At 56.3% G+C, this 26,444-nt stretch overlaps 13 protein-coding genes across 13 annotated transcripts; 6 read left to right on the top strand and 7 right to left on the bottom strand.

Moving 5' to 3' along the window:
- Positions 1-757: 757 nt before the first annotated feature.
- On the bottom strand, positions 758-3,177 carry V1518DRAFT_423302 (P-loop containing nucleoside triphosphate hydrolase protein). The gene is made up of 11 exons (XM_066905655.1): positions 2,806-3,177; positions 2,733-2,741; positions 2,586-2,661; positions 2,477-2,530; positions 2,348-2,417; positions 2,181-2,289; positions 1,944-2,126; positions 1,649-1,895; positions 1,541-1,593; positions 1,216-1,483; positions 758-1,160 (listed from the first exon to the last, which is right to left on the bottom strand). Exons 1-11 carry the CDS (start codon positions 2,824-2,826, stop codon positions 1,147-1,149), a joined length of 1,104 nt encoding a protein of 367 aa, XP_066757090.1. The 5' UTR covers positions 2,827-3,177; the 3' UTR covers positions 758-1,146.
- Positions 3,178-5,507, bottom strand: V1518DRAFT_423311 (peptidase M24, structural domain-containing protein). The gene is made up of 5 exons (XM_066905656.1): positions 5,268-5,507; positions 4,659-5,217; positions 4,161-4,607; positions 3,962-4,111; positions 3,178-3,915 (listed from the first exon to the last, which is right to left on the bottom strand). Exons 1-5 carry the CDS (start codon positions 5,431-5,433, stop codon positions 3,321-3,323), a joined length of 1,917 nt encoding a protein of 638 aa, XP_066757091.1. The 5' UTR covers positions 5,434-5,507; the 3' UTR covers positions 3,178-3,320.
- Positions 5,508-5,565: 58 nt separating this feature from the next.
- Positions 5,566-7,082, bottom strand: V1518DRAFT_423313 (Sec8 exocyst complex component-specific domain-containing protein). The gene is made up of 3 exons (XM_066905657.1): positions 6,340-7,082; positions 6,115-6,288; positions 5,566-6,064 (listed from the first exon to the last, which is right to left on the bottom strand). Exons 1-3 carry the CDS (start codon positions 7,031-7,033, stop codon positions 5,658-5,660), a joined length of 1,275 nt encoding a protein of 424 aa, XP_066757092.1. The 5' UTR covers positions 7,034-7,082; the 3' UTR covers positions 5,566-5,657.
- Positions 7,083-7,230: 148 nt separating this feature from the next.
- V1518DRAFT_423315 (organic solute transporter Ostalpha-domain-containing protein) lies at positions 7,231-9,113 on the top strand. The gene is made up of 2 exons (XM_066905658.1): positions 7,231-7,379; positions 7,439-9,113. Exons 1-2 carry the CDS (start codon positions 7,351-7,353, stop codon positions 8,949-8,951), a joined length of 1,542 nt encoding a protein of 513 aa, XP_066757093.1. The 5' UTR covers positions 7,231-7,350; the 3' UTR covers positions 8,952-9,113.
- A 69-nt stretch (positions 9,114-9,182) lies between these two features.
- On the top strand, positions 9,183-12,292 carry V1518DRAFT_423317 (kinase-like domain-containing protein). Its single transcript, XM_066905659.1, has 3 exons — positions 9,183-11,829; positions 11,896-12,030; positions 12,082-12,292. Exons 1-3 carry the CDS (start codon positions 9,452-9,454, stop codon positions 12,167-12,169), a joined length of 2,601 nt encoding a protein of 866 aa, XP_066757094.1. The 5' UTR covers positions 9,183-9,451; the 3' UTR covers positions 12,170-12,292.
- On the bottom strand, positions 12,131-13,052 carry V1518DRAFT_135202 (cytidine deaminase-like protein). The gene is made up of 3 exons (XM_066900733.1): positions 12,734-13,052; positions 12,253-12,652; positions 12,131-12,192 (listed from the first exon to the last, which is right to left on the bottom strand). Exons 1-2 carry the CDS (start codon positions 12,882-12,884, stop codon positions 12,288-12,290), a joined length of 516 nt encoding a protein of 171 aa, XP_066757095.1. The 5' UTR covers positions 12,885-13,052; the 3' UTR covers positions 12,131-12,192; positions 12,253-12,287.
- Positions 13,053-13,525: 473 nt separating this feature from the next.
- V1518DRAFT_378345 (major facilitator superfamily domain-containing protein) lies at positions 13,526-15,322 on the bottom strand (the record flags this gene model as incomplete). Its single annotated transcript, XM_066901608.1, has 3 exons — positions 13,526-14,071; positions 14,120-15,020; positions 15,084-15,322. The coding sequence occupies 3 exons, from the start codon at positions 15,320-15,322 to the stop codon at positions 13,526-13,528; spliced, it is 1,686 nt and encodes a 561-aa protein (XP_066757096.1).
- A 1,784-nt stretch (positions 15,323-17,106) lies between these two features.
- Positions 17,107-18,609, bottom strand: V1518DRAFT_135718 (uncharacterized protein). Its single transcript, XM_066900735.1, has 2 exons — positions 18,272-18,609; positions 17,107-18,216 (listed from the first exon to the last, which is right to left on the bottom strand). The coding sequence occupies exons 1-2, from the start codon at positions 18,519-18,521 to the stop codon at positions 17,177-17,179; spliced, it is 1,290 nt and encodes a 429-aa protein (XP_066757097.1). The 5' UTR covers positions 18,522-18,609; the 3' UTR covers positions 17,107-17,176.
- A 452-nt stretch (positions 18,610-19,061) lies between these two features.
- Positions 19,062-21,270, bottom strand: V1518DRAFT_423331 (uncharacterized protein; the record flags this gene model as incomplete). Its single annotated transcript, XM_066905660.1, has 1 exon — positions 19,062-21,270. A coding segment is annotated over exon 1 (1,667 nt), but the record flags the coding sequence as incomplete, so codon positions are not given.
- Positions 21,271-21,620: 350 nt separating this feature from the next.
- On the top strand, positions 21,621-22,052 carry V1518DRAFT_439373 (60S ribosomal protein eL37; the record flags this gene model as incomplete). The annotated part of the gene is made up of 3 exons (XM_066906397.1): positions 21,621-21,627; positions 21,726-21,780; positions 21,836-22,052. The coding sequence occupies 3 exons, from the start codon at positions 21,621-21,623 to the stop codon at positions 22,050-22,052; spliced, it is 279 nt and encodes a 92-aa protein (XP_066757099.1).
- Positions 22,053-22,280: 228 nt separating this feature from the next.
- Positions 22,281-23,419, top strand: V1518DRAFT_423341 (uncharacterized protein). The gene is made up of 2 exons (XM_066905661.1): positions 22,281-23,007; positions 23,076-23,419. The coding sequence occupies exons 1-2, from the start codon at positions 22,343-22,345 to the stop codon at positions 23,185-23,187; spliced, it is 777 nt and encodes a 258-aa protein (XP_066757100.1). The 5' UTR covers positions 22,281-22,342; the 3' UTR covers positions 23,188-23,419.
- On the top strand, positions 23,420-24,860 carry V1518DRAFT_423343 (uncharacterized protein). Its single transcript, XM_066905662.1, has 2 exons — positions 23,420-23,462; positions 23,513-24,860. The coding sequence occupies exons 1-2, from the start codon at positions 23,455-23,457 to the stop codon at positions 24,756-24,758; spliced, it is 1,254 nt and encodes a 417-aa protein (XP_066757101.1). The 5' UTR covers positions 23,420-23,454; the 3' UTR covers positions 24,759-24,860.
- On the top strand, positions 24,861-26,049 carry V1518DRAFT_423346 (thiamine pyrophosphokinase). The gene is made up of 3 exons (XM_066905663.1): positions 24,861-25,133; positions 25,190-25,266; positions 25,317-26,049. The coding sequence occupies exons 1-3, from the start codon at positions 24,959-24,961 to the stop codon at positions 25,902-25,904; spliced, it is 840 nt and encodes a 279-aa protein (XP_066757102.1). The 5' UTR covers positions 24,861-24,958; the 3' UTR covers positions 25,905-26,049.
- Positions 26,050-26,444: the final 395 nt, after the last annotated feature.

A 26,444-nucleotide genomic window follows, 5' to 3' on the forward strand; every position in this document is an offset into this window, starting at 1 on the left:
GCCATGGTGGTAGTTATGCATAGCTCGATATGGGCGCCCACTAGAGAGTTGCGCGTGGTAAAGATATCCAGAACGGGCATGACTTTGCCCGCACATGGCTTTGTCCAGGCGCGCCACTCGAGCTTAGTGCCCGAGTTCGTGGCCATCCTCGTTGGGGCAGCTCGCAGTTCGCGGAAAGACTAGTGCGGATGTGTTAATAGCCCAGGGACCGCGTCTAGCACTCTGCGAGCTCGCACGTCGCCGCGGTTCGCCGAGAACTGAGGTACGGGCAAGCCCACCAGGTGTGGGTTGGTGTGTGTACGCTGGATATTATATACGCTGCATACGTGCGCGTGTGGATCAGACGGGGAATTAGATCGCGCGGTAAGACCGACGATGCCCAGCGGCAGACCAACGACGCGACGCACGCACATGGCAAGACGACGAAGAGTCCTCTCCGCCGTCACAGTGGGCGCTGGTGCAGACTTTCGGTGTCGTCATGAATCCTACAGCCCTCCCAGGACCCGCTGCCGCCAGCAGCGCCACCAAGTCGACCCTGTCCACTAGAACGCGCGAAAGATCATGCCACCCGCCCCGGACCACCCGCTGCGGATCCTGCGTGCTGGCTCCTCGCCAACTCGGGCTACCGTCGCGCGTGGTAGTGGTACCGCTGTCGTCGCTGCTCCGGTTCCAATCCTTCATACGCGGACGTACACCAGGCCTAAGCGCGTCCATGATCCGCGTCGCCACCGCCCCGCCCCCCCACCCACCGCCAACCCTCCGGAAACTCTCCACCGCCGAGCCGTCACGGGCCCGCCGTGTCGTGACTCGCTAGCAGCGCTCCAAAAAGCGGATAGTAAAAGCAAACCCGCTCCGTGTACCGTACGTGCTGCAGCAGCGTTTGGTACCTTCCCCACCGCGCGTAGACAGGCAGGCAGGCCTGCGCGCAGAATCAGGCCATGATTGCGTCTATGGTTGTTCATTTCTGCCGCCCACATGGCGCGCTTTGTTTAACGCGCGATCAAGTTTGGCTCAAATCTCGAACGCCAGACAACTTATTTTTTTGTAAACCCGCCGCCGCCACCACCCTCGTCGGCGTGTCTGACTTAAAAATACGCCAAGTTTGACATAGCTACTTATTTGGTTGAAATACAGAGATTGCTTCTACTATTTCTTCAGAACTGCAGGGCGAGTTAGCGAATGGGTCGGATCTGCCATGTCCAGAGGAGCACTTACTGGTAACGACGTCCTCGTCCTTGAGCACATGGCTCAGCCCGACGAACTGCGGTTGGTGTTTGACACTCGAGCCATATACCATCGCGACGCGGAACTGCTCCAGCAAGCTTTTGTGGATGGCGTTGCAAAAGTGCTCCACCGTGCAGTGTCCTTCCCGAAGCACAATCGGCTGGTCGTAGTCCGGCGTCTGTCCCTTCGGCTTCGTATACACGCGCACCAAGTTCAGCCGGTCCCACATCATCTCCAGTAGCTCGTCAACATTCCAGCCCTGCCGTGAGCGTTAGAATACAACACCAACCGTGCGCTTCTCGCATCCACTACTCACATGTTCAGAGGAAATTGGCACCGCGTTGGGGATCCGGTAGAGCAAGTCTAGTTCTGCGCAAGTCAGAATTTCTGCATCGTTGCTTAGATCCACATGCTCCGCACAAACCTTCTATTGATATCGAGTCGATTTTATTCAGCGCGTAGAGTACGGGGATATATCGCCTATTGTGTGCCTCGAGCACGTCAATCAAGTCGTCCACCGTCGCATCGCACCGGATCGAGACATCTGCGGACGACATTTTGTATTCCGACATGACAGCCTTGATTTCGCCGTGATCAATGTGCGTCAGCGGTACTGTGTTTGTGATGTTCAGGCCGCCTTTATCTTTCTTCTTGATGATGATGTTCGGAGGCTACATCGTGTTAGCTTTATGACCTGGCAAGCGAACGCCAGCACACACCTTCTTGTTGATCCGGATGCCGAATCCCTCCAACTCCGCCTCTATAACCTTCTTGTCCGTCATCGGCTTGAGTACGTCCAGCACAATGAATATAAGATTGCACGTCCGCGCAACCGCAATGACTTGACGACCGCGACCTTTGCCGTCCTTGGCACCCTCGATGATACCAGGCAAATCGAGCATCTTCAGAACATCAGCACTTCCGTCCACCACCAACAACACACACCACGTGCCTACCTGAATCTTCGCACCGCGATACATAATGACGCCCGGCACCGTCGTGAGCGTCGTGAACTCGTACGCGGCGGCTTCACTGTGCGTTCCAGTAAGCCGGCTCATGAGTGTACTATCCGCCAGCCCATCAATGTCGGCGTCCTCTAACAGTTCAGCGCGCCAGAACATACCTCTTGCCGACACTAGGAAACCCGATAAACCCCACCGACGCAACACCGGTCCGCGCAACATCGAAGCCAGCTGTTATACCAGACCATCAGAACCTATGCCCGATACAACAAACACCAGAACACACTAACCCCCTCCACCGCCGCCTCCGCTTGTAGGCGTCAGAAGCTCGCGTTTCAGCTTCGCTAGAATAAAGCATCATTAGTGTCTATATCGCGTACTAGATGACGTAGGACATACCGAGCTTGGCTTTGAGTTGACCCAGATGAAAACTCGTCGCCTTATTCTTCTGGGTCCGCTGCATCTCCAGCTCGATCTTGTTTGACACGTTGTTAACTCCGCCCTCGACAGCAAAAACATGACATCGTTTTGTTACGCGGAAATTACCTCTTTAATCTGTTGCACATGTGCGTTAGAGAGCCGTGGGCTTGTGCATGGGACGTGCTGTGCGTGTGCTCACCTTCTCCACAGTAGTCGACATCTTGGCGTGTTCGTGTAGATCGCGCTGTGCTGTCAAGTAGATTTATGCCGCCGACGTATGAAAGGCGCGAGACCGTAAGACGTGCGTGTTGGCGCCGGACGAGGAGGGTGAGATCGTCGTCGCCGCTGAGGCGCAACGTTTCAGCAGATCTCAAAATTTCAAACTTAAAGCGAAGAGTGCAGGACAAGTATATTTTTTTGCTCCCGCCCACTGGCTGCTTTTAAGCTTGTTTTTTCCTTTGCGCGCGGCATTTCGCGCGTGCGTCTCCACGGCGCTGGTATCCCATGGTCGAATGTGGTGGCAGTGTGCTACTCCTACAGCGCGACAGTTGCAACTGAAACAACAGTGCATTGGAACCATGTTAAAAAATCGCTACCATCATCAAGAATTCAATTAAACGCCAATGAAAAAGCAGAACAGCGGTGCAGCGCCGCAGAAGTACACTGTCCGTACCGATTCGCTACCAAACCGCACATGCGGAGCAGGAGACCACTCTAAATGAGCGCGGTCTCTCGCTTCAGCCACGCCAGCGTGTATGGGTCATTCTCAAAGAACCCCTTCGTCTTCTCATACACCTCGGCGTGGTACTCGTTTAGCCAGGTCTTCTCCTCCTCGTCCAGCATCGACTTCTCAATCAGGTTCTGACACATCGGCACCATAGTCACCGTGTCGAAGCCGTAGTACTTCTTGTCGCCAAAGCTGAAAGGCGTCTTCTTCTCCACCACCTGCACCACATTCTCAATCCGGATGCCGTACTGTCCGTCCTCGTAGTAACCGGGCTCGTTCGAGATGAACATGCCGACATCCAGCGGGACCTCGTTGTACGTCATGCGCGTGCCGATGCCAATCGGGCCCTCGTGCACGTTCAAGAAGCTGCCCACGCCGTGACCAGTGCCATGGCGATAGTCGAGGCCCTCGCGCCATAAGTACTGGCGCGCGAGGATGTCGAGGATGAATCCGCTGGAGCCTTTGGGGAACACGGCACGCGCCACGGCCATGTGGCCTTTCAGGACAAGCGTATATGACTGCTTCTCAGCCGGGGTGGGGGTGCCGTAGTGCATGGTTCTCGTCGAGTCTGTCGTTCCATCTCTGGCCAGTTAGTATTTCATGGTGTGAAGTCACCGGATGAACTTACAAGAACTGCGCGCCAGAGTCACACAGGTAGACCTTGGACTTCTCAACCACGGCGCAGGTTTTCTTCTCGGGCTGATAGTGGATAATAGCACCGTTCGACCCAGTCGATGAGATCGTGGGGAAACTCAGACCGACAAAATTCTTCTGCTCCCTAGATAATATTAGAAACGAGACCTCAAGTGTAATCAGCGGAGCAATACTTGCGAAACTCCTCGAGCTTGTCGGCAACATCGACCTCGTCCAGTACCACATTCGAATTCAAGACCTTCTCAAGCCACGCGAAATACTTAATCTGTGCAGCTCCGTCGCGCACATGTGATGCCCGCATGCCCTTGATCTCGGTCTCGTTCTTGACTGCCTTGGCCGCCTCGATTGGCGCGGTCTTGAGCGTGGTGAGCTTAGACTCATCGAACGACTTCGAGAGTGCCCACGACGCGGAAGAGGTCACGAGCACCTTGCTTTCCGCGCTCGCGGAGATTTCGCCAAAGACCTTGACATCCTCGAAGATAGCATTGTACGGCTTGATGGTCACGGCGTCACCCAGGTAAGCACGGACTTTCTCGGTTACCTTGTCCTCGTCGATGTACAGTGTCGCCGTGGTGGGAGTGATAAATGCATATGAGAAAAAGACAGGGTTGAAGGGAATGCTTGTGGGAAGCGGTTAGCACGCAATTACAACGACAGCCTCAGGTACATACTCGTCACCGCGCAGGTTGAACAGCCAGGCGATCTCGTCCAACATCGAGACAATAAGGCCAGAGCCCTTATATTTCTCGATATCCTTTCTAATATCTGCCAATTTCGTCTCGAACGGCTTTCCGGCAAACTCGAGGCCCAGGATCTGGAGGGGCGCCTTTGGACGCAGTGGCTGCTTGTCCGCCCAGACAAGATCAATGAGGTTCACATCCATGCCGATCAAACTCCCGCCTTTCCGACTCGCGAGCTTCTCTGTCAGGCTCTTTGCCTGATCGGCGCTGATCAGTGTCGCATCAACGCCGACGTTCTTGCCGCCCTCAGCCTCACGCAGCGCCCATTCTTGCCAAGTCGGCACATCGGGAAGACCCTGCTTCAGCAGCTCCCAGTTCGAATCGAGTTCCGTTTCGGCTTGCAGGAAGTAGCGACCGTCTGTCGCCAGCGCGGCCTTGCTCGCGGTCACTATCGCGCAGCCTGCAGAGCCAGTGAAGCCGGAGATAAACTCGCGGCGGCCGTCGACGGGCGCGATGTACTCGCTCTGGTGGGCATCCTCAGAAGGGACAACTATTCACGTTAGACAATAGCAACACATATAATAAGGAGAGGACACGCACTGTAGACATCGACGTTGTAAGATCCCATCAAAGTGCGCAGCTCTGCGAGTCGTGCAGTGGTGTCTGTACGCGTGGCAGTGGCTCCGACCGACATGGCGCGAGATAGGACAGAGAGCTGCGGCTGGAGGATGCGTGCAATCGTTGGTTTGAGACTGCCAGAAATCATGAGAGCGCGCACGTCTGGCGGGCGGCAAAAGCAGGTCGTGTTGATGAGTTCGTGATATGTGTGTCGTCGTTCTCGCAAGCAGTTGATTGTTCCCGGCCACGTGAGGACTGGGCGCTGCCGCGATTTACCCAATTTTCTAAGATAATGCAGAGAGTCCGATAACTAGACCTGTATCTATATACAATTGCGAGACTATGAAAGCCTCGGCCAGTCTCATCTACTAGCTACTTCGTATCAACACCCATGACATTAAACAGGGCCCTCTCTTGCGACCGCAGATACTGCTTTAGCGACTGCACGGCGACAATCTGATCGAGGTCGTTGTCCTTTCCGACACTGAGACCATCCTGCAGCAGATCAAACGCTGCCTTGTACTGCTTGTCTGCAATGTTCTGTTCCAGCTTTTCCGATATGTTCTGCAGCTTCTCTATCCGCTCGAGAATGTTGATCATCTCCCGGTAACGATGCGCGCGCTCGTCGAGGCCACGCATCTGGGCTTGTTTGGATGTTAGGCTCTGCTTCGCCTTTGTCAGCGTCTCGCGAAGTACCCGGACCCTTGTTTCTGAGTCCTCAATTTTGACGGTGATTTCTTTGAATGCCGATATCGAATTGTTGATGTCGTTGTATCGTTCTGCAGGCTCGTTAGTATAGCCAGATATTTTGAGCAAGTTCAATGCCTACCGTTTGATATTGTCTGCATGATCTTTTCTAACCGTGACGAGAGCTCTCTGAAGTCGTCAAGCTCGCTGGCGCGGCCCACTGAACTCGTGTCCATAAGCTCAAGAGCCGTCGCGACAGGGTTGCAGTCGTCGTCCATCAACGTGCCCCAGTCTCGTTGGATGAACTTCAATGTATCTGCACACAAGCATCAGCAAAGTATCATACTACGCCAAGAATTCAACTTACCGTTGATCTGTTGAGAATCACTACTGTTGAATCCGTCGCCATTGTCGTCGTTCCTCAACGTTTTGGGTATGCGAGGGACATCACTTGGTGCTGGCAGGGGCTGTGGCCGCAGCGTCCGGCTTCTTGACTTTCGCAGCGGTATCGGCGGCGTAGCTGTGTCTGCATAAGATGATGTATCATTGCTTGGAGGTAGTACTGGCGCCAACATAGGTTGCTGCTGCTGCTGCGGCGGTGGCTGCAGGGGCTGCTTGTACCGGACATATGGGCTATCTGTGGATACGCCGGATGTGGATCTGGAGGATGGTGTGTATGCACCAGCAGCAGCAGGTATGGGCCCGTATGCGTTGTTCTTGAGTGCAGACGACGAGAGATTCGCTGCGGGAGATGCATATGGATTTGACGGTTGCGAGGAGTATCCTTGCGCAAAGGACGCCTTGACCGACTCTTGCGTAGTATATGGCGACAATGACGCGCCGTGCGTGTTCGACGAAGCGGATGCTGAGCGCGAATACGACGACTTCTGTGGCTCGTAGGGATTACCGCCGCCACCGCCAGCGGCGTCGTTGACGACATACGGGTTCTTGGGGGCGGCGCTGCCGGAGTCGTGGCCGGACAGGACTCGATAGTCACTGTCGGGCGACTGGGCCGCGTAGGGATTGAACGCCGCATCGCGCTGTCCCCGTTTCGAGGCCATCGCGGGGTATAGTCGCGGCGGGAGGACGGATCTCTGCGGAGGTTGACGGTGACGCGTTGCGACGTCTTGGGGTAGGTGGATATTCTGGGTTTGGATGCTCTCAGACTCAGTGCTGCTTCTAGTGCCGGACTTGGTGAATCAGACCCCACAACAAATCCACCCCGCGACGTTGTCAGATCCGCGAACACCTCGTCTCTGATAACATCCCCTGCTCCCCATCTTCCTCGCAAGGCCGCGATCGCTCTTCTCCCCTCGCGTGCGTGCGCTGTGTCTCGTGCGAACTGCACTTTCAGCACTGCACAGCCCGCCCGTGCAGCATGGCAGAGACAAACCAACGTCTGCCAAAGTACGTCATCCTCATCCTCGTGTGTTTACCATGCATTCATTCCTAACAACTGTGTCCAGATGGCTGGTCACCGTTACAGGCATCTTTGCGCTATCCGCATCAGTGATATCTCTCATCTCCATATATATGCACGCCAAAAACTACAGAAAGCCGCTGCTCCAGCGCTTCGTCGTCCGCATCCAGTTCCTCATTCCCATATACTCATTCGCATGCTGGGTGGGCCTCGCAGCACCGCGGCTGGCGCTGTTCATCGATCCCATACGGGACGTCTATGAAGCATTTGTCATCTATCAGTTTTTCTGGCTGCTCACGAACTTCCTCGGCGGCGAACGCAACCTCATCATAACCATGTACGGACACCCGTCGCGGGAGCATATCTTCCCGCCACTTCGCAAATGTCTTCCTAAAATCGACATTTCTGACCCACATACCTTCTTGGCGATCAAGCGTGGAATCTTGCAGTATGCGTGGATCAAGCCAGTGCTCGCGATTCTGGCGTTCTTCATGAAGGCAATTGGCATCTACAGGGAAGGATACATCTCCTTCTCCTCCGGCCACTTCTGGCTCGCAATCTTCTACAATTTTTCCGTGTCTGGGTCATTGTATTGTCTTGCTTTGTTCTGGATGTGTCTCGGTAGCCTGCTGCATCCATTCAGGCCAGTACCAAAGTTCCTGTGCATAAAGCTGATTCTCGTTGCGTCATATTGGCAAGGATTTGTGTTGTCACTGATGGTGCTTTTTGGCATTATCAGAGACGTGGGATATTATTCGCCGCACGATGTGGCGCACGTCGTGCAGAATAGCTTGATGTGTGTGGAGATGCTCTTTTTCGCCATCGGACACTGGTATGCCTTCTCATGGAAAGACTACGAAGACAACAGCATCGGCTCCGCGCGACTACCAGTATTTTATGCCTTGCGCGATGCATTTGGCATGTTGGACGTGTACGAGGATTTAAAGGACACGTTTCGAGGCGAGCAGTATCAATACCGGTTCTTCGACTCAGCGGGTGCCATCGAGCACCCGCAAAGCGCGACTCGACTTGCGCGACTGCGCGAAGGCCTACGTTACCAGCGCGGTGGCGAGGCCAAATACTGGCTGCCCAAACCCAGCGTTCGTTCTGAAAATTTTGTGGATTCGATAATCCACACCATATCTGATTTCACTGGTAGCTCGTCCACGGGACAGATCGCATTGCCGATCACTGAGAACCGGCCACAGTCGGCGCCACCGGGAACGCTAGTCTCAGAAGAGGACTGGTTGCTCGACAAAGACACGGAGGACTTGTTCAAGGTGGCGAAGACGATGCCGTTTGGAGACTACAACTATCCCGTGGTCACCATCAATGAGTCCCTGACATACACACCACTCATAAAAAAGCTTTCTCCCGACAAAGTCCAGCAGTATCCAACTCAATATTCGTGGGCGGTGCCTTCACCGCAAAGCAGATCCGCAAGTACTTCGCATCCCGCACAGCCGGCGCAATTAAACAAGACACGCAGCTACAGCACGCCAAATCTTCTATTAGACCTCGGCGATGCCGGTGGTCCGTCATCGAAGACGGCTATCTAATGACCAAAACGAAATGACGGCATCCACATCGTACAGGCTACTGTTATGCCATAACGTATTTTGTTTCGGGCTTAATATCTGGTGTTCTATACTGCATTTATTGTTCCAGGCGTCTGGCTATATAGGACTTTGTCTATAATAATGATTGTTTCATGAGTAAAACATGTATATGTGTTGACGCGTAGTGCGGACAGACAGGCGCGTGAGCCGCAGGCCCCAACGCCTCCAAAGGTCTCACAATATTTTGCACTGCACCCCGCGCCAGTCCACTATTCACGCCGCTCACAAGAGTGCTTCCTACCTTTTCGCTATTCCCAAAGTCGCATCTCTTGATTTGTGCACGCGGAGTTGTCTGTGTGCTGACAGAACGCTCGCTCATGTGTGGGGAGTAGTCGTCCTTCAGGCTCTCCTCGCTCACCTCTAGCACGATTTCCACTGCGCACGCACACGACCGACCACGACCGACCGACCGACCAAAACTACGCGACGCGCATCCTGAGATGTCGTCAAGCAACCACAAGCGGCGCAAGCATGATGAATACGTTGGCTCTGCTTCGCGGCGTGACGACGGTGCATCACCCTTGCGCTCGTCCTCGACTTTCTACCCACGTTCGCCGCCACGCTACAGGTCATCCTACTCGCCCGCGCCACCAAGCCATTCGCGTGCGCCGTCGTCGTCATCATCATCATTAACAGGGCCAGCGGCAGGAGTACCACCCGCGATGACGACGGGGAGTGCGGGCGCAGGTGGATCTGATAGTGGACGAGGCTCATCGTTGTACCATGCGCGTTCGCCCGGGCCGTCATCATACTACACCCGCGACCGCGACAGGGAGCGTGATCGCGACCGAGACCGCGACGGGCGCATTTCAGGATATTCCAACTCACGCGGCTACAGCGGCAACCGCTACGAGTCCCGTCGCGACGAGCGTGATCGCGATCGCTACCGCGACAACGAGGCGCCACGTCCTAGCGGCGGGCGATACTCGAACGGGTATATCTCCAAGGACGAAGAATGGGCTACCCGTGCTGGTGCATCAGCTGAGTATAGAACTGCGCGACCTGAAGAATACGATAGATATGTCGCACGACCGTTCCAGCAGCCGCCCGACTACAGTAGATTCGACAACCGGAATCGCAATCGCTCGCCACCTCTGCCACCGCCACCTCCACCTGTGCAGCTGCCTGCACATCCGCAAAGATACCTGCCTCCGCCGCAGGTTTCCCACGGGGGCTTTTTCGAGCAACATAACCGCCGCGACCTACGTCCGGCGAACGAGCCGAGCGCAAAGAGACTCAAAGCCGCGTTTCCGGATGGCAGGTTGGGGGACTACACGGACCAGTACTACGGCAGCAGTCGCTACGCCGAGGATGAGCAACATAATGGCAGCAACATCTTCCGCAGACCGCAGAGACAGGAGTATCCTTCACAAACTGTGCAGTACAATGGGCCTGTAGATTACTACGCATCACCGTCGGGTGACTTCCGCGGACAAGATCGGTATCCATTTCGCGATAATGACGGATATTTTGAAGATTATCACCCGCCGCCACCAGAATCGACCCCGCTGCCACCGCCTCGAGAGCCGAACTACTTTCCCGATCCACAGCAGCATGGATATATGCTGCCGCCAGTGAACCAGCATCGGTATGACTATCACCAGCAGCAGCACTCGCAGTACGACAACGGCATCTCTGTGCGCAAGAGCAGATTCGACATGGAGCCATATCCCCGTCAGCAGATCCCGCCGCAGAATTCGCAAGAGCACAATCAAGGACCGCCACCCATAGAGGTGCAATCGCAGCATATGGAGCAAGCACCTCTGCAGACACCGACGGCACCGAAGATGTTCAAGAAGACTTTTTTCAGGATTCCCAATCGGAACGACGGAAGCCGGTTGTCCAGCTCGCGGATCGGAGGTATTGGGCGTGCCCTTGCGCGGTCGATGCCGAAGTCACCTACCTCAAAGTCTAAGGAGGAGGAAGAACAAGAACCGCCTATGGAAGACGAGTCGGCCGGCCGCCTGAACGAGTTGCATGAAGCAGAGGTGCCACCGCCACCACCTCCTGCGCCGCCTGTGGAGGCAACCGCCGCTCCAGGCGATCAAGTTCAGACGTCCATCTACGAGCGCAAGTCACAAGTGGGAGAAGGCACGTACGGCAAGGTATACAAAGCTGTCAACACGATCACCAAGGAACTCGTTGCGCTGAAACGGATACGTATGGAGTCCGAACGCGATGGTTTTCCAATCACGGCGTCTCGGGAGATCAAGTTGTTGCAATCCGTGCGCCACGAGAACGTGGTCGCGTTACTCGAGATGATGGTTGAAAAGTCCTCGGTCTACGTGGTGTACGAGTACATGGAACACGACCTCAGTGGGATTCTCACGCACCCGTCATTCACACTCGAGCATCGCCATATCAAACACCTCTTCAAGCAAATACTCGAAGGCTTGGCGTACCTGCATAAGCGTGGCGTGTTGCATCGCGACATCAAAGGCTCAAACATCTTAATCAGCAACAGCGGTCAACTCAAGCTCGCCGACTTCGGCCTCGCGCGTTTTTACAAGCACGAGTCCACGCTCGACTACACGAACCGCGTGATCACGCTGTGGTATCGCCCGCCAGAGCTGCTCTTCGGCGCGACGGTGTACGGCGCCGCCGTGGACGTATGGGGTGCGGGGTGCTTAATGGTCGAGATGTACACACGACGCGCGATATTCCAGGGCCAGGACGAGTTACAGCAGTTAGAAGCGATTTATGAGCTTATGGGCACGCCGACGAAGGAGAATTGGCCAGAAGTGGAGAAGTTGCCGTGGTACGAGCTTGTTAAGCCGGCGAAAGAGCGGCCATCGCGCTTTGAAGAGCTGTATGGAAGGTGCGTCTTGTCCCCCCGGGAGTTTGTGTGTGCGGTGGTGGATTTGTTTGCTGACTTGTGGTGTAGTGTTCTTTCGCCACACGGTCTTGAACTCGCGATGGCGTTACTCGCCCTCGATCCTGCGAAACGGCCATCAGCTGCCGCAGCGCTGGAGAGCAGGTATTTCACCGAGGAAGATCCGACCCCAGAAAGGCCAACACAGTAAGTCCCTTCCTCCTTCCTTGTTATCATCTTGTGCTGACACTAGCCGAGACTCGGCGAACTTGGCGAATGGCACGAATACGAATCCAAGCTGCGCCGGCGGAAGGAAAAGGGCAAGCAGCAACAGCACCAGCCATAACACCAGCACCAGCACCACGTCTCCTTGTCGTATCGCACAGGTTAACCATACCGTCGTCGTCTGGTCCGTAGATGTGTACATACATGAATGCGCAATGAACAAAATCTATCATTCCTTCTTAAACTCCTGGATGCCCCTTTGTCGCAGCCGCCATACACGCCGCTTCCAGCCCGGACACATGCTGATACTCAATACCCGCCGCTGCGAGCCTTTCCCGTCCCGTGTTATTCTTGATAAACGTATCAGGCTCGACGACACCACACTTGACAACCCCAAAAATATCCGACGCAAGCACGCGGTCCACGCAGGGCGTGTTACCGCTTAACCGCTCGCTGCAGGGTTCCATCGTCGTGTACAGCACGCACGACCTTCTCTGCGGCACTGGAATTGAGCCAGCCGTGGCAGAGAGCTTCTTGAGCGCGCACTCCTCGGCGTGCGTGTTCCCCGGTAATTCGCGTGAATACCCCGTCGACAAAACCACATCTAAACGAATCATCATCAGGAAGTACACTCACCAAATCACAGCACCTTTGCCAGCCATCCTGTCACGGCACACAGTCATACCTTGATCCAGCGTATTCCCCCCCCGCCCCCGGGGCAATACAATCACAGCGCCCACACAATACGCAGTCGGCGTGCCGATGCATTTTTCTGCCTGTACCAGCGCAAGACGCATGTAGTCCAGATCCTTTGTTGCAGAGTCGCCTTCAGACATCTTGTAGTCGTCGTTGTCGTTACGGAATCGACGGTGACAAAGGGCAAAGAAGAGTGTAATGGTGCGTGCAGGAAGAGCGTCGGAGACTAAGAAAGTTCAAATGACCATGAACCCGCAATGCCGAGAGAACTTAGCGAAATCTGCTGTACGTAGACTCTCCCTCTCCAACACCCCAATGGCTGCACACTACCCCTCCATTCTACGCATCCTCCTCGCCCTCCTATCACATCACTCGATATTGAAGATAAATGCCAAAAATTCCGATTTAAAATACACGACCCATAAACCAAAATTGGTGAACTAATATGTAACAAACGAGCAGAATACTTTCGTGATCTTTTTACCTCACAATTTTCGCAAAAATGCAAAATCAAAAGAAAATTAAATACAGCAACAAAGAGAAAGCCCAGCCTTTTTGCACCAAAAGTCCAGATCGTAACGTATGTAGTGAGATGTAAGCAGAATAATGCAATCTCAGATGTTCGTTATGCAATGAGCACCTAACTACGCTGAGACAGAGAACAAAGATATGTACATTGGCTCAATCGTAGCGTTGAAAACCGCCATCGGGTCGAGATGTTCACGGGTAAATACACCATTATCGATAGGGCGGAGGAAAATGTCGTCATCTATCCTCTAGTTCACAGGTCTTCCTTGGCGGCGTTATGGGCGAGATCAGCGAGGGCCAGAGATTCAGATTCGGTAACAACGGTGGTAGTAGTATCAGCGGCGATGTGCTCCTCAGACTCATCTTTCTTGTGAATGGTCGCGCGCAGCATCTTGAGGCAATCGTCATCATCGTTGAAGGCAACGGGGAGTCCGAAATCATTCAAAATGACCTTGTTCTTGCGCACCTCCCACTTCACCATATGAGAGAACCAAAGTACTGCAAAAAATTCCGCGACAATGATCGCGGTGGTGACCTTGTAACCCCATTTGTATATTGGTGCCTCGTACGTGGGGAAAACCAGCAACGGAAACCACGACTTGAACGCATATCCCACTCCGCTGCCCAGTGCCGGGAGAAATGCGCGCAGCTCGGCGTCGTCCTGAAAGACCTCCTGGACCCAGGTCGTGAGAAGCGCCCATGTCGGCTCGCCGGCCATGGGGAGGAAAAACGCAAAGAATTTCAAGCCATAGGGAATGTTCCAGATCGAGAGAAGCACGCTGCTAACAAAGCGGAAGAACTATGCAAAAGTTAGAAATGTTTACCAAAGGGGAAGAGGACTACGTACGATAGCAATAAGCAAGTACGGGCAACGCCGAAGTGTGTGATCCGAGAACGCAGCGAGAACGTACGCTGAAATAAGGCCGAGTGCGTTGCCAGCCGTGGGGATGAGGTTGATCTGCTCCACGGAAAAGGTACCCAAGCTCTTGAGCCAGAGGTTGAAGTAATTGTACGTCGACGAGACAGTGAACATCACAAACGGAAGCAGGTAGCCATAGGGTCGCCAGGTGCACATCCATCCCTTGACACGTCGCCAGGTCAACTTCTTGCGAGGCTTGCGTCCGACCTCCTCCATGCGCATCATGCCATAGAAGCGCATATCCGGGGTCAACCACGCCGCACGGGTGTCCTGCGGGGAATCAGGGATCGCAAACACGCCCCACAGCGCCACGGGTACACTCATCGCACCTTCGATGATAAACAACCAGCGCCAGCCGGCCATGCCGAGAAGTCCATTCATGGTGCGGTATACTGCAGCCTGCATAGATCCAGACAACATATGCGCAATAGTGTAGGAGCCATCGTAGAGACAGAGTCTTTTCGCTAATTCCTCGGGGACGTACCAGCTGCCGAGAATCATCGCAAAACCGGGGTAGGCAACGGCCTGGACGAGACCGATAAAGAAGCGGAACACGCAGATCTGCTGAGCGGTCTTGGCGTAGGCCATCGCCATCAAGAGACTGGACCAAATGAGCTCACACAAGGGAAGCCAGATAGAGGGGCGCACGTGGTGGAGCACGTATAACGAGGGCACGCAGCCGATAAAACAGCCAATGTCGAAAAAAGTATTGAACAGGTTGCGCTCCTGGTCGTGAAGGTCGAGGTCCTCCTTCATCCCGGAAACGTAGGCGTTGCTGATGTTGCCGGAGTCGATGGTCTTGATCACAAAGGACAGCATCGAGTAGGTACTAGAGGGATGAGAATTTGAACACAATAAATGAGAAGACGAAAAGACGAAAAGGGGGACTTACAGCAACATCGTATCGAGACGCCGAACAAATTTGCGCTCCTTATTAGGCTTGCGGATGGTGTCCCAGAGGTGGCCCAAGAGATAACGAATCCGGGATGGCGGGGTCTGAGGCTCCTCTATCAAGATGGGATGCCGTCTGCGGCGCACAATCTGCGTCTCCAAATGCGAACCTGCATTCTTCTCACCGAGCGAGGATGGTGCGGGAGGCAGAGGAGCATCGACTTGGTCCGTAGGCACCATCGCGTTGATCACGGATTCGGGAGTTTCGCCGATAAACGCCGCGTAGGCATCGATAATGGCGCGGGGATTTGAGTCGCACAGCGTACACCTTGCGATGGCGGCGCGCACAGTCTTGGCCTTTTTGCCGAGTGTCAGCCAGCGACCGGGCGTCGCGATGGCCTCCGGAGGAGAACTCACGACGGCAGCGTCGGCCTCGGGGACGTTGCTCATGGATGGCTCCATAGCAAAAGGCTCCATAGCAGATGGCTTGTCTTCGAGAGAAAACAGAGTATGAGATCAAAGGGCGGGAGAGAGAAAAGATGTGGAAAAAGAGAGAGAAGGAGGGGGGGGCCAGAGCACGGCCTTCTTAACTTAAGCCCCAGTGCGATACGAATCTCTTGTCCGATGAGACGATGTTCCGGTGGATATATCGCCACTGGAAGTTAAACGAAGTGTGATACGTCTGACATACCAGAGGGCGTGCAAATGTTGCGATACAGCCTGGTCGCTTCGCGAGTGCGACGCGAGTCGGCCCGGCAGCGATATAGTGATAGGGGCGAAGGTAGAGTCTGCGAAAGCAAGGAACGGCAGCCGATGATATCATTGGTCTCGGTGATTGCGACGCGAAGGAAGAGGCGATAGCAAGCACAAGTAGTGTATCGTCAAAATAGCAGAGAGAGGGCCATAGATGCGCAGGGTTACGAGAGAAGACCAGCCCAACGGGGCGGGCCCATGGCACCCGTCACAACACTCACGACGATGCAGGACTCCGGAGAAAGGTGCATCGATGATAGATAGCACAAGATAATTCAGAACAGAGGACGGGATGGACGAGTGCGAGCAGCGTGGCGGCGTAGCTGGGGGTGAATATGGACGGAGATGCTGTGTTCTCGAAGGGAGGAGTGTCTGTCGACAGTGCGTTAGATGGTGCGAGCCCCAACAACTGCACGAGCGCCTTACCAACACCTCCCAACAATGCCAACTTCTCGCTGCTCCTGCGCCCAAAAGTGACTACATCAGAACTGAGCGCGGAGGAGAATCTGTGCAGTGCGGCTTGCAGAGCAAAGTAGAAACCGGGTAGTCCCAACTCAACAGCTCCGCGCAGCTCACGAGCCGTCCCAGCTATCATCATCACCCAGCTCTCTATTCAATAACCACTTATAAGCTACATCTACTCAAAAACACCACGTTTCAACGTCCCTGAATAAGAAACACACACTCTCTCATCACCAAGTCATTTCTATGCAAATGTGCAACATTGTGAAGCATGTAAGCACCTCGAGCCACAGTGTCAGTAACTTGTAGCTTTGTACCACCAAGCAGTCTCTGACTCACCTTGTCCTGCTGTATCAGCTATTATAGCATGCATACATCGCCGGTCATTGGTCATATATAGTCAAGGTTCGATTTAAAGGAACGTGAATTTTGCAGCTGCGACCGTAGGCGCGGCCGTGGATGCTGCAGCCGCGGTGACGGTGATGGAGCGCCCGCGAAGGGAGATCGGACGGTTGCCAGACCGAGACCGCGGACACGAGGAGCATGTAGAGCAAGGCAGTTCGGAGCAATATTTCCAGTGCTGCAAAGACTGGGAGAGAGGCGACTCGTATGAGAAGTTTAGTCAAGGTTATATATGCATACCCGGCTCCTCCGCGCATGCTACACGTATCAAATCTGCGTACAGCTCTAGCCTTCAGATGCGACGGTGGCGGCGAAAAAAGCATAGGTATCATCACTAGCCACATGACGTAGTCAACTGTGCACTAGACATCGACACATGCACGGACGTCCTGCCTAACTCTATTCTCCGATAACTCCCCCCTGAATGCCCCTATTACTGCGCCCCTAGCGACCTTAGCCCATTGTCTAACACCATCCTTACGCAGCAACCAACCGCCGTAATCCTTCACTTATCGACGTTCCGCTCTGCTGGCTCCGCTTACTCGCCCGCCGCATCTGTCTCCTTCGCTCGGCAACATATGTCTTATACATCTCCGCGATCTTCTCGGTGTCGAGCTCGTTAATCTCCTGTATCTCCCGCGCCTGCGTCTGCACTAGCGCCGGCGGCGACAGGGTCGTACAATCCTCCCGCGATATTGTGGTGATTGGGCCGTGCGAGATGAAGTCATCAGAGTAGTGGCTCGTGTGTGTGAAGGAGCATAGAGATGCGGATAGGAATTTGCGTGTGCTGGTGTGTTTCTTCTCGTCGGGCCTCACAGTTGTAGAAGAACTGCTCGCGGAGGAATCTGAAGCGACGCGTTTCTTCAGCATCGCCGATATTCGCTTCCGTCCCGTCTCGCTCTGCGACATAGCTGGCGTGTCTGTTGGTGGTACCTCCAGCTGCTTCTGCTGCTGCTGTGGATTGCGAAAGATGCAGCTAAACCTTGATAACGCTGGTGGCAGCCCCGTGAGCTTATGACTAGCTTCCTCATCTGCACGCAACGACGACGTCTCGGAGCATAGCCGCACCGTGCACAACATCTCCTCTTGCCGAACATGATCATGAGGGCCGATTGCGCGCTCGTCTTCTCGAGGCACGACTGTAATCGTATCGCGCACCGCGCTCGCCGGGAACGAAAAGTAGCCCTCCGGAAACATCGCGATTCCAAGCCCACTAAGTTCCTCCGGCTGCGCGATCGCCTCGCGGACCTCCTCGCTCACCTTCTCCGCATTCTCCTGCGCGCGCTTGCGTAGCCGCGGTGGCACAGCGAGACGAGCGGGAACAGCGTGGATTTGGACCTCAGAGAGAACGTGCGGTACGTGGCGCACTGTGTTCGGGGGTTGCGGTAGACGCATGTTGTAGTACACGGACGACGCGGCGTGGTGTGATAAATCGTCGTTATCGGTGCCAAAAATCGTGTCATAGTCATGGTCTCGGTCGTCGAGGATGTCAAAGTAGATTGCGCGTCGACGAATATCTGTCCGTCCATTAGTACAATCTACAACACACGTAGAAAGAGAACAAATGCTCACCCTGTATAGCGTCGTATCCACATCCATCAAGCTGTCGTCGCGCCAACACCCCCCCCTCGTCCGGCTGCGGACTCGATGGCGGCGTCGGCAACGACTGAATAAAACTCATAATCCGATGCGTCGTGTCGTTCGATTGCTGTCGCCGTCGCCACACATACTCCGTCTGTAGTCGCGGCCGCATTCGCTCCTGTGTCGTCGTCTCAACAAATCGAATACTACTCTCGTCGTACGCACCTGCGTACAAAGCCATCTGTCAAATATTCCTCCACGTCTCGGTATTGGTGTGTAGAACCCGTGGAAGAGCACCCACGCAGGGGATATCCCTGTCATAAAGGCAGTCGTCGCCCTAGAACCGCCATCATCGTGGACACCGTGCTCTGTATGATCGCATCCGGTGCCAGTGTGCTTGGTACGCAGAAGTGAAAGGCTATGTGAGTGTGTACGCGCTGGATGCGGGACAGGGGGCGTGGCTCGGCTTGCTGCTTGCGGACAGTGGCGCCCATCTCAGCCCAGCCACATGCGATGGCGCACCAACGTCGAGACCGGCGTGATACACAAACGTCCCCCAAATTTTGTCCACCGCCACCTTCAGACTGCATCGAGAAGATAGTGGTCTATGCCGATAGACCCGGCATCGCTGGGCACCCTCTTTCATGATCTTGCAACACAATGGGAAACCCTCCACAAGGACCCAGAGACACCTCCTCACGTCGCATCGCGCGGCTGGGACTCGTACCGTGGCTCAGATACAAAGTCTAATTCCGCCAAGTTGCGTTCGCAGATCTTGTGAATCGAAGACATGGTTATTCATCTAATATACACGCTAAAATCACATTTGACGAGCAAGCGCATCTGTATCACGATGCATACACGCTGAAACAACGCTCTAAAAAGACAATGCGATAACCTGAACACACAAAATTAAACGTACATATGCACACCCTGCGGCTCTCCACATACGCGCCTACTTAATCCCTGACGGCTTGCGCCAGAAATACTGCTTATGCACCTTTCTGCAGCTTCTAATCCCCGCATGTCCTCGCAGCTCGTCTACCGCCGCGCGCCGGTGCTCGTCGTCGTCCTCTTCAATAACGTAGTAGTACTGCTCCTCGAGCCGCTTTCCCGACGCGTCCTTGCCCTGGCGCTTGATTTGTCCGATGCAGGGGATATTCCGAATCACGCTGCGGAGTGCAGGCTCTGAGAGTTTGTTGGCGGCAGGGATGGACGCACGCAGAACGGAGAAGGGGGTGGATGCCAGTCGGGAGTAGGCGAGATGCGCAATGAGGTGGGTTGTGAGCTTCTCGAGGTCCAGGTCGTTGGGGATGTCGGCTTGTATCGCGAGATGGTCTTGCTCGGGCTCTTCATGTTCTGGCTGCTCGATCTCGGGAGATGGCCGCTTGATCTCATCCACGACCTCTTCCGAAAGCGAGGACATTGACTCTGGCGACCCCGGCATCTCTTGCTGCACCGGCACAGGCTGGGCCGCCGGCGCTGCCTCCTCCTTATCCTCCCATACCTTGAAATCCACAGCCGCAGGCTTGCGCTCCTCCCTTTCTGCGGAAAACACGTCGTCATCGGTCTCGTCATCGTCCACAGCCGCGTCGTAGTACACCTCGACCCGCGCGCGCTCGCCGCAGACATCCACAATCACGTTCACGTCCGCGGGGATCTCGACCGTCTCGCCTTTTGCAAGCCGGTGCTCCTCTGTAGGAGTACCTACGCGAGCGCCATTCCAGCCGAGGCATTTGATTTCGATGGTATCCCGTTCGCAAACGTAACGTGTCGACACATGTACACGCGAGATGAGCTTGTTGGTACGACTCAGCACCACCGTCGACGACGCAGATGAACGGCCAAGCGACACAGTCTCGCCGGATCGTGGTACGCGCGCGAGCACGACGGTGGACAAAGGCGACCGCAGAATGCACTGATTCTCATCATTCTCATCCTGCACCTCGCTCTCGGCAGCCGTAGGCGGTGCATCTTGCAGCACCCCCGACCGCGGCATGGCGATCAACACCGCTACCGCGGACGAGGAGGGCGAGGATATAGTAAGCGACGCGCTGGACGTCGGCGCGGGTGTCGGATAACGCGCCGCGCTGGCGGTCGCGACAGCGGTCTCCGCCGCGTGCTGCGCGCGTCGAGAGCCGTCGCCGTTGTGCTCCCACAGATACGCGCGTAGCCGCGCGCGCTTGTCGTCAATGTCTTCGTCGTCTGAACCCGCGGAATCGTTGTCGGTGACCATCCCACCACGCGTCGCGTTCGCGCTCGCATCGGCGGCGGTTCCAGCAACCGACCTAACGCGTCGCGCCGGGGTAGGCGACACCGCCCTGGCGCTGCGCCCACGACGCTCCGCAAGTGATCTCGCACGCAACCCCGACGTACGCGACGACGGAGTACCCCCAGCATGGCCATCATCCGAGTCTGCGCGAGCGCGTTTCCGGATGGGAGAGCCACGCGTCGAGGACGTGCCGCGGGACGGAGAGACATTGGCCGCGGGTGCGAGGTCGAAGCTGGGAAGAAGAGAGCGACGCGCGAGCGGGGCGGTGGAGGGGGCGGTGGGTGCGAGGAGGGGGGAGGCGGTGCCGGTGGGGACTGGTGGTGAAGAAGGCGGATAGTTGTGAGGACTTGCCATTGTGTACGCGTCGAGCGAGTGTGCGGCGACTGAAGAGAGAAGGATAACGAGAGACTGGGAAGAGGAGTGAGAGAAGATAACGAGGGGAAGGGAAGGAGATCTAGAGAGGGCGAAGAAGTGAAGAAAGGAGTGCGGTGGAGAGACTGGCGAGGAAGAGCACGACGCGTGAGCGAGGAATGGAGACTGGGAACAAGGCCCGTAGTCTGCGCTGGGAGAACCAAATCAAGGACGCGCCTGCACGCGATTGCGATAGCCAACACGTCTTGCGAGTGAGTGTGGGAGCGTGTCTTGGACGTGCGCCAACATAGCGGCGCGCACGAGTCACGGAGGCGCAGTCCTCGTGGCAATTCAGAGCTGTTCAAACGCGTCGTTGTTGCGCGGCGCGTCGCGTTCTTGCGGGTTGTGGCGCGTGCGGCACGCGTTGAGAGCGGCCCCTGAGCCAGTTCTGCGCTAGTCTGTTTACAGTGTGCCTCGACCGTGTCGCGTATGCGGCGTAATCGCGCAGGCGTTGTGTGCATATCACGTGAGCCACCGCCGCACGTAATCGTGACTGCTTTTCTAGTGCGCACTAGCCCTAGGGTTTAATGCCCGGCTGGCGCTGGGACTGCGCTGGACCACAACAGTTCCGTTCTCTCGTGCACGCCGCTCCCACGTCCCTCATCTCGCCTCATCCCCGTATCGCGTACCCACCTCCCGCGACTCGACAATTTCAATATGACGAGTGAGTTCTCCAATACGAGTCTCTGCTGGTGCATTGTAGCGCCGTCCGCTGTGCGCAAATGCAACGAATGGAAAAGTGTATGTGCTGACGATGAACAGAGGGAACGTCCAGCTTTGGCAAGCGCCACAACAAGTCGCACACCCTGTGCCGACGGTATGCATCTCCTCGCCACTCACTCTCTATCCTCGACACTGTCTAACACACGCAGATGCGGCAACCGTGCATACCACATCCAGAAGTCGACCTGCGCATCGTGCGGCTACCCGGCGGCCAAGATCCGCAAGTACAACTGGTCGGTCAAGGCCAAGAGAAGAAAAACCACTGGTACCGGCCGCGAGCGCTACCTGAAGACGGTTGACCGAAAATTCAAGAACGGCTTCCGCACCGGCCTAGCACCACCAATCAAGGCCGTCGAGGCTGCGTAAAGGATCGCCACGAGGAAGACGAGGGGCGGAAGAAAAAAAAGGGAAGGCATAGCTGCGGGGTGGACAGGACGATTGTTTGTGTATAGTTTCCTAAAGCTCTGGTTTTTGCCGTTGTACCAATACATCGTAGATATGTTCTACTACTAGAATTTGTAGGGGGAAGGGTTAGCGGGTGCGGCTCGGGACGCTTACGGATCAAAAATTCGAGAAGTGTCAGACGGTCAGCCCGAGGAGTTCTCTGTACATCAACTACCAGTACCACCTTCCCGGCGAGCAGCAACATACACGACATGCTGGCGACAATGCGAATGAGCGCACTACGTGCGGCACGCACGGCGGCGCTGAAGAGTACGACGAGACGGCTGGCGTCCACGAGCAGCCGTCCCACCGCTCTCACCGCAGCTGCGACTATGGCGAGCGGACGACAGCAATGGTCCCGGAGCGGCGCTATGCCGCTGGTGCTTGCGACTGCGGGTTTCGCGGCGGTAACGGCGGTGACGAGCGCGTATACCATGCGCGCTGAGACCCCCGAGAGCGCGGAGGGTGCCGCGATTGTCGAGTCCGAGGTTGTTGAGAAAGCTGATGTGGTCGAGCTCGTGGCCGAGGGCGTTGTTCCCGGCAGCGACGAGGTTTTCGACGAAGAAGTGGTTCTGGTTGAGCCCGAGGCCAAGAGCGAACCGGTCCCCTTCCTCGCCGCGGACGAGTTAGACGCCGCCTTCGACGACGCGGTGGCGGAAGCCGTGGCGGAGGACGCGTCCAAGGAACTCGCACGCGAGGAGACCGAAGCCGCAAACCAGGGCGCGTTCAACCCTGTCACTGGGGAAATCAATTGGGACTGCCCGTGCCTCGGCGGCATGGCGTATGGTCCCTGCGGTGCGGAGTTCAAAGCCGCGTTCTCGTGTTTTGTGTTTTCGGAAGCAGAGCCGAAGGGCGTGAACTGCATTCCGCTGTTTGAGTGAGTATTTCCACACTGTAGGAGTGAGGATAGGCGGGAAGGCGAGAGTATGAATGCTAACAACTCAGGGTGATGCAGGGATGCTTCAGGAAGTACCCGGAGACATACGCGGACGACCTGCGATACATCGACGACCAACAGCAGGAGTCGGAGCGGGAGATCGCGGCGCTGGGGGAGTAGGAGGATCTGCTCTTGTACATACTGATCAACATATACTCTCTACACTACTATTATGTATATACTTTTTGCCATGTACTGAGGACGATCGGCATGACGGTGTGGCGGTGCGGTGGGGTGAGCGGCGGCTGGTACGGAAGAAGCGAGCGCCACGGTGGCGGTGCTGCTCTTCGAGTCGCGTGTTGTGTTTGGCGTCTTAAAGGTGGCTTCCTCTTCCTCACAACTTCGCTTTCCATTCTTCTACCTTCCGCACCTTCCACTCCTGCCAGCATGTCCTCGTAAGTCCCTCTGTCTGCCGCCTCCCTCTTGCTGCGTACTAATTCCCCAGCTACGCCGCCGCAACCGCCAAAAACTCTGCTCAGTCCCCCGAGGAGGTACGCCAGTCTCACCACCACCACCCCTTTTCCTTCCTCTCCAAGCTCAGGCGCAAGCGGCGTCGTCTCTCCGGCTCCTCCGCCGCAAGCACGGTCGCGCACTCCCTCAAGCGCACGTTCTCCCGCTCCGCCACAGTATCCCCTGCATCCTCATCAAAGGCATCACCGTCCCCGTCGCGTGGAGCTACATCATCCAAGCATAAGCGGACCCTCAGCGCGATGATCAGCGGGAACACCACCACTACTGCCGCAAATGCGCGGCGCGTAGCGTCGACGTCTACGCCGCAGTCGAGTCGCGCGCGGCCAGTCTCCATGCCGCCGCCTACAACCCCGGCGATCACAACAAAGCGCGTACGGCCGCCGATCCCCGCGTCGCCGCCTGCAGAGTCGTCCTCCACTATGATCTCTACAACCGCGCCGTCGTCCCCAAGCCTAAGCGACACGGGCAGCCTCATTACCACGGATCTCTCTACGGCGGTGACAACCCCGTCCACATCTCCACGGCCGCCAACGGCCACGCCGATCGCACACTTCATACCGGAGAGGAGCAGCGGCGGCAGCAGCGCGGCGAGCACTCGGGGCAGCTTGACCACCACGACGCTCTCGCGCACGCCGTCCGACGCCGCGACGTCTGAGACTATTTACACGATTGATGGAAGAGAATCGCTAACCGAGGTCGTTGCTTCATTGGAACAGAAAGCGGCAAGCCCGTTGCCCTCGCTTAATGTCACGACAAAGGCCACCAGCGCCGCCGCCGAGGTTACTCCCGCAGTGGCCGAGCCGGAGGCGGTCCCCGAGCCCGCCACAAGCACTACACCGGTGCCCGATTTGACGTCGACCAAGGAATTTCCCGAGCCCGCCGCTGTGCTCCCTCCGACCGAACCCGCGGAGCCTACGCCCAAGAAATCTGCCGCGTGCGAGATCGTAGCGAAATACGTGACCCCGGCCGCCTCCGCGCTCAAGAACTTCGCGCTCTGCGCGGGCTCCTCCATCAAGACGCAGGTCGCGCGCCCGGTGGTGTACACCAACATCGCCGTGTGGACGCTTGTCGCGGGCCATCTCGCGCTCGCGGTGTACCGGGGCGATGTCTCCGTAGCGGCGATGAAACGCCATAAGATGATCGCGGCCGGCGCGGCGGTTGTCTCGACGGCCGCGATCGCGCGGGATGTCGTGTTGACTAAGAAGTACGCTAAGGAATAGCCGGAGGAAGAGTAGGGATGAGGATGGGGAATGGGTTAAACGCGGGGAATGGCGTTGAAGTTTGTTTATCATCAGCATAATAAGCGATATCTCGTTAAAGGTCGCGTGCGCACCGACGCGGTCCGCGTGAGCCGCGCGGGAGCGGCGAGTCCACTATTGTTTCCACGATCACAGCCACCGCCGTCAGCATCACCACCGCAATGCCACTTGCGCAAGAGGACATTGCAAATGCGGTCCACGTGGACAGAGCGACGGTGTTACTCCCCGGTCTGAACGGCGGGACAAGTGGCGGGTTTAGAGGCAAGGCGTATGCGCTGATCATTCTGAACCAGCCGATCGCGGATCTGGATATGCTCGCGCGGGTGTGGCGAAATGGTTCGTACCACGACAGGAGAGTGTGCGCAATGGAGGCAGTGGCTAATAGTGTTTAGCTGCGGTGGTTGCGTGTGCGGACGGTGGTGCGAATCGGCTGTATGACGCGCTGGACGACGACCTGCGCACTCGCTATGTGCGTCCGTCCCCACTCCCCCTCCTCGTCCCCCTAACTAAGTCTCGCAGAAACCAGACTTCATCGCAGGCGACCTCGACTCCCTCCGCCCGGACGTCCGCTCGTTCTACGAACATTTGACACCGGCTGTGCCCGTATACTTCTCGCCAGACCAGTACTCCACCGACTTCGGAAAGTGCTTAAACGTGCTTCGCGAGCGCGACGCGGAAGAGCGGTACGCGATTGTTGCGTTGGGCGGTACGGGCGGGAGGGTTGACCAGGGATTTCACTCGATCCACACGCTGTTCGTGCACGAGCGCGCGGAGGAAGTGCGTGGGTTAGATGGGTTGACCGCGGAGGATGCGGTCGCCGCAGACGCGCGGAGGGAGATAACCTTGTTATCAGACGACAGCGTGTCTTTCCTCGTTGGCCCGGGAACATGCAAAATCGACACCCCACGCAGCGTCGTAGGTCCGACATGTGGTCTCATCCCGGTGGCAGGTCCGGCCGTGATAAGCACGCACGGGTTAACTTGGGACGTGGAGGACTGGGGGACACGATTCGGCACGCAGATGAGCACGAGTAATGCACTCGAGGGGGATGTTGCCTATGTGAAATCCGATGTGACGATTTTGTTTACGATTGAGGTGCGGCGGTAAAAAGGCGGGACTGTGTGTTGGTGAAGTGAGGCGTGTTTGGAAATAGAAGAGAAACCTCATTCCGCGATGATCGCGATCTGATCTCAAACGTCACTAGCCGCACCCTGAACTGTATATATTCCCCTTCTCTTCCTCCGTTCTTCGTCCTCGTCGTCAACACAGATTATGGAGACTGAGAGTCCAAGCACGGCAGCGCTACCGCAGCTCACCCCAGCCTCCACCGCGGATTCCGCCGCGCCCGCGGACGATCCTCCCACCAGCACAACCATGACCTCATCGCCCGTCACCACCACCAGCGCTATCACAACCCCCTCTGCACTCTCCTCGACCACAACACTCGCACCCCTCCTCTCGTCGTCCGCCATGGCCCTCCCCACCGGCCGCGTACAATCCTGCGCCACAAGCTCCGCAAGCACGTTACACCCACTCGACCCCTTTGCTCCGGACGTGTTGGACGATCTCGCCTTCGACGACGATAGCGAAGCCGACGCGGAGCGCAACTCGATTGTGGCGGCAGTGGTGCGGACCATGCAGAGATTA

The sequence above is a fragment of the Limtongia smithiae genome (genome assembly GCF_038497785.1).
Source record: "Limtongia smithiae strain NRRL Y-17922 unplaced genomic scaffold V1518scaffold_17, whole genome shotgun sequence".
Classification (NCBI taxonomy): Eukaryota; Fungi; Ascomycota; class Lipomycetes; order Lipomycetales; family Lipomycetaceae; genus Limtongia; species Limtongia smithiae.